Source organism: Electrona antarctica, assembly GCF_951216825.1.
Source record: "Electrona antarctica genome assembly, contig: scaffold_25, whole genome shotgun sequence".
Taxonomy (NCBI): Eukaryota; Metazoa; Chordata; class Actinopteri; order Myctophiformes; family Myctophidae; genus Electrona; species Electrona antarctica.
Window position 1 is genome coordinate 3,182,855 of NW_027637034.1, and position 4,909 is coordinate 3,187,763.

Here is a 4,909-nt window from a genome sequence, read left to right on the forward strand (position 1 = left end):
AACAGCCTTTGTATTGAGTTTGTGCTTGAAATGTACTGTAATTCTGCAAACTGTTAATACAATTTTCAATCAATCAATCAAAAGAAGCCTGTAGATCTGCTATTTTCACAATTTTTGCCTCTTTTATTCTTTGATAATTTGGACACTGTTTTTTAGTATATAGTTGACCCTTTCAAAATCATGAGGGGACCCCCCCACAGTTTGAGAACCATTTAGCCCCTCTCGGGACCCTTGTTTACTGTTCACTGCCTTTACTGTATTACCATGCTAACTAACCCTGTCACTCTGTACTGTAGCACCATTCAGGTCTACCCCATTATATTATTTCATTTGAGACATTATTGTATTTAATTTCATTGTAGTCTGCAGTTCTCAGTAACGGACCGTTGAGAAGCATACATTGAGCTTAAAATGCTAAATCATTTAACAGACACAATACAGCTCACTCCTTCCAGAAAAGCTACTGTGATGTGTGATTTCCACTGCTGTCATGCCCTTGGAAGCTGGGACAATAATTGGCCTTCTCTTGGGACAGACAGATGTGCAGAAAAACCCTGTTTTAATTCAAGGCCACGCTGTCAAAAAATCTAAATGTGCCAAATCTCTATTCATCAAACATTTTGATTTCTTGGCAGGTCATATGGTACACCCCAGCACGGAAAGGCCGTCCAGCCAGTGGGTACCTGGAGGAAAGGCTGCTTAACACCAGAAAGAAGCTGAGGTCAGCGCTCAGGGTGAATGGCCGAGCACCACAACCAGCACCCGAAGATGGTCCTGTTCGAACAGCGGTCATACCAGTTCATTACTAAACGGAAAAATGGAAGGAAGTTCCAACAATGTGGCACATTTGCTTGCTTAAGTTTTCCCAAAACGTAACATGCGCACGTTTAGGGAACACTGTCACAGACAGAAAATCTGAGTAGAGCCTGATTGTAGTGAATGTGAGGAATTTTGGAACTACAGTAGCTTGTATGACCAGACACCACACAATAGCATATATAGTTGTTTTAGAACTATTTTAACACACAATATTGCTGATAGGGATGACTGAGTACGCAAAACATCCATCTTTTAGTGACTGATAACATTTTGTTATTTTTACAAAATGTACCATATCAGACGAGCGGGCTGTACAACTGAAAGAGTGGTTGCCGTTATGCCAACTTGCGAGTTTGCGACCTACATGCAGGACCCGGCGGTCTACAGGGCGAAGTGGATCAAGGACAACACCAGAGATCTGACCACCAGACCACCTAGCAACTAACGGCATGGTAAGAGGGAATATTGTACATTGATTATTCATTGTTTATAATGTTTTGGTAGTGTGCCACATTTAATTTGATTTCAAATGTTTTCCATTTTATAGATCGCACAGGACTTCCTTGTCTTACATGCGGACGCTGCACCCAAATTGTACGAGACCTGGCTCCCAGTTTATGCGGAGAAGATCCTGCAGGTGGCACGACTGGAGCGGAAGCTAGAGTTGCCGGTCGAAGGATTAACATTAGGTAAAATATTATTGAAATGGTTCTTTGTCAGTCGACAGTCCCTCTTATGCCAAGAGTCCACAACCACGTTGACAGCCTCTCTGTGTGGGTGTGGTACGCACAGCACACACTTTCAGGTACCCCAGGGTTTTCCTCTTCTCAGGTAGTGTCACCTTCAAATACCAGTGGGCACACCCCTTCCTCCTATAGCCTCGTCTAGACCAGGGTTTCTCAAAGTGGATTCCAGGGACTCTCTGGGTTACTTTAGTGGGGTCTAAATTGACCCTTACAAGTCTAACTGTGACAGTGTTACAAATGGAAACAAATGGACCCCAACTGATCAATTATTTTCCATTTGTACACTGTCATGGTTAGGCCAGCTTCTGGCCTAATGGTGGGAATAACTAAACTATAAACTAACCAGCTGCAGAGCCGCTATTGGCTGCACATAGCGGCATAGGTTACATTCTTGTTGGCTATTGAATGACAAAATAAAGGATGTGCCATTCCACCTCGTATTGGTCTATGTCTTCCTGACAAAACTAAAGAACATTTTATCGTTGGATACCATTTTGTCCATAATACCATGCTGTGTTGATGTTTGTACCATAGGAGTGATAAGACGCAAAATGAATATGTTTAACAATAAGTTAACTCTTAGAATGTAAAATGAAAACAAATTGACACCTTTTATTATTATTTTTCTTTTAATTATACACTTTTATCTACTTCTATACTTTGTAGACATTTGGTCCTTACTCACTCACCCTCACTTTTCTGTGTGTTTTTCAGCCTGGAACCAACATGATGGAGTATCTCCAAGCAGCCAAGAACTCTCAAACTGAACCCTACGTCCTGACATTGGGCAACAACTCTCAGCAACCATCTCAGGTCTTTGCGATTATAGATGGACAGGCTTTGGAACAGGAGAAACTTCTTCAGGCCATCGACGTCTGCTTCAAGGCCTACTACATCTTTGACATCGAGTACCCCAAAACGTGTCAACTTGTGTGGGACTTCCTACAGAGTGTTATCTACGGAATTCCACTACAAGAGTCCAAGAAAATGGTTGAGTTTCTGCACACTAGAATTCTGGCTTGCCAGTAGAGCTCACACACACACACACACACACACACACACACACACACACACGTACCCGTTAGTTTCACAGTCATTGAGGGCAGCCTTGTTGGCCAGGTGGCCATTGAGCCTGGGTGTTCCGGGCAGGAAGTATATGGTCTGAGGTCCTGCAGAAGCGATTTAAAGTACTGGAAGTCCTTGCTGCCCTTATGTCCACCACCCTTGAATATTTTACAGTTTTGTGGTTCTTATGTCAAGTGTTTGATGGAAGAGTACATTCTCTGCTTGTTCCCCGAGAATAGGTCTAGAGTGACAATAGAGGACTCATGACTATTTTACTGAATTCAACAATGTGTATGTCTGCTCTGAAGTCTGGGGAGTGTTTTCAGAGCTCTTGAGATTCACGTTACCTTCTCTTTAGTATTTCCAGTCATTCTCATCCATTTTATCCAGGTCCAACACAAATGTTTGCTGTTAAAATGTTTAAATGTTAATTTCCAAAAATATCATGCTTTATCTTCTATAAAATGACTTCAAAGAATCCAGCATGGCTTGTGTTTATTGCATTATGCTTTGCATGACCAAATCTAGCATTGTATTGTTATAGTTTAACCGTAAAGATGTGTAATTATGCTTATTTTCATTATGGTCACGCCTCGTGTCAACACATGACACCGTGGAGACCCTTAGATCTTGTGCATCTTTGGTCAAAGACACTGACCTCATCTAAACCTGGATAACCATACATGGAGAAGACTGGATCATCACCTAGACCTGTATATATGGAGCCGGCCAGCAACTCTACATCTGACCACAAACCCTTATCTCCATATATGGAGCCGACCTTTTCTGAAATTCCATATGTTGATCCATCCCCACCCGTCTAAGACACTTAGACACGCTCCATATATTGATCTGAACCTCCATGCCAAAGCACCAGTGCTCGCAGCTTCTCACCCTCAGGGCGTCTTACTGGTAATTGATACATTCACTGTTGACAGCAGCTGTACCATTTATATTGATTTATTCACTGCTCAGACTGCAAATATACATCCAGATTATAAATTGTCAAACTTGAACATGTTCTTGTATTATCAAATGTGCTCATTTATACTCATTTAGCCTATACTGTGCCATGTCGTGGCATGAATTGTAGCTACTACTTTCTTAAATAGATCTACAATCTGAGCCATGTCGACTCACATGGTATTGACACTTTATATTGATGGATTGTACATTAACCAATTCAGAGTACCAATGCACCATACCAAAGTACAATTTTATTTTATCGCCATTCTTATAGCTGGGTTTGGTTCTGACTCCTACCCTCACCTGTAGCTCTCCTGTTCAACCTTTTTCCTGCTGCGTCGATGACATCTGGATGTCACCATGAAGATTCATTCAAGTGCCTGATATTAAAAACATTTGGCCTAGGCTTTACATCAAAGTTATAATTGTTGTACAGTATGCCACATTACTATCCTGAATCAATCAGGTCACATACACCTTGGTCCTCGGTATAAGTACACGTGTACTCTCTCCCATACCAAAGAAAACATAACATCAAGTAGCAGTAATTTAAACCTCAAACAGCAATAACAGTGGTTGCAGCTTTATTGAGCAACACAAAACAGTGGAACAACAGTGCAATGTAGAACTCTATTACAAGTAAAAAAAAGTATGAAAGTATTAAAAGGTGCAGAACACTGATGCAGAACAGAGCAGGGTAGGACTGTAACGTTTTAGGACTAAACGTTACATTGAACACACCTCATCGGCCCATATCTAAACCCACAACTTTCGTGAGACCATCTGTTGCACACAGAGCAATGGCCCCACTTCAGCCATTTCTTGAACTGGTTCTTCTTCTTGTCCATGTACCAGTACCCACAAACAAGGCATGGCACGTTTTCGTTCAATGGAAAAAAACAAAAAAAACAAAAACGGTACAATTAAAACGATAGTTACATTTTGTACAGCCGTTTAAAAACAAATTGTATTTTACTGTAGACTTCTTTTGTTGACCAGTTTGTTTGACCAGTTTGAGTTGAAACACAACCTACATCTACTGTGATGCATCATGGTTAATGGTGCATATTCATAGCTTTGCTGCTATAAATTATATCACTCATTCTTGAGATGAGGGACAAAAGTGGAAAAAACATGTCCCACACATAAGAGCCTTATTTATGTTAAAAATACATTAATTCATAAAAATAAAAGCACTTGCAAAGTTAAATGTAATACAGTTGTGTATTATTATGCCATTAATTTCATTATATATTTTTTCATATGCCATCTAAATTAGTTAAAAGCAGGCACTGTACCCAAAAAGGCCTGTA

At 40.6% G+C, this 4,909-nt stretch overlaps 1 protein-coding gene across 1 annotated transcript; it reads left to right on the forward strand.

The window, feature by feature from the left end:
* Positions 1–1,200: 1,200 nt before the first annotated feature.
* Positions 1,201–2,594, forward strand: LOC306919333 (uncharacterized protein; the record flags this gene model as incomplete). Its single annotated transcript, XM_079532130.1, has 4 exons — positions 1,201–1,271; positions 1,367–1,456; positions 1,540–1,624; positions 2,280–2,594. The coding sequence occupies exons 2-4, from the start codon at positions 1,392–1,394 to the stop codon at positions 2,592–2,594; spliced, it is 465 nt and encodes a 154-aa protein (XP_079388256.1). The 5' UTR covers positions 1,201–1,271; positions 1,367–1,391.
* Between the last annotated feature and the right edge of the window lie 2,315 nt (positions 2,595–4,909).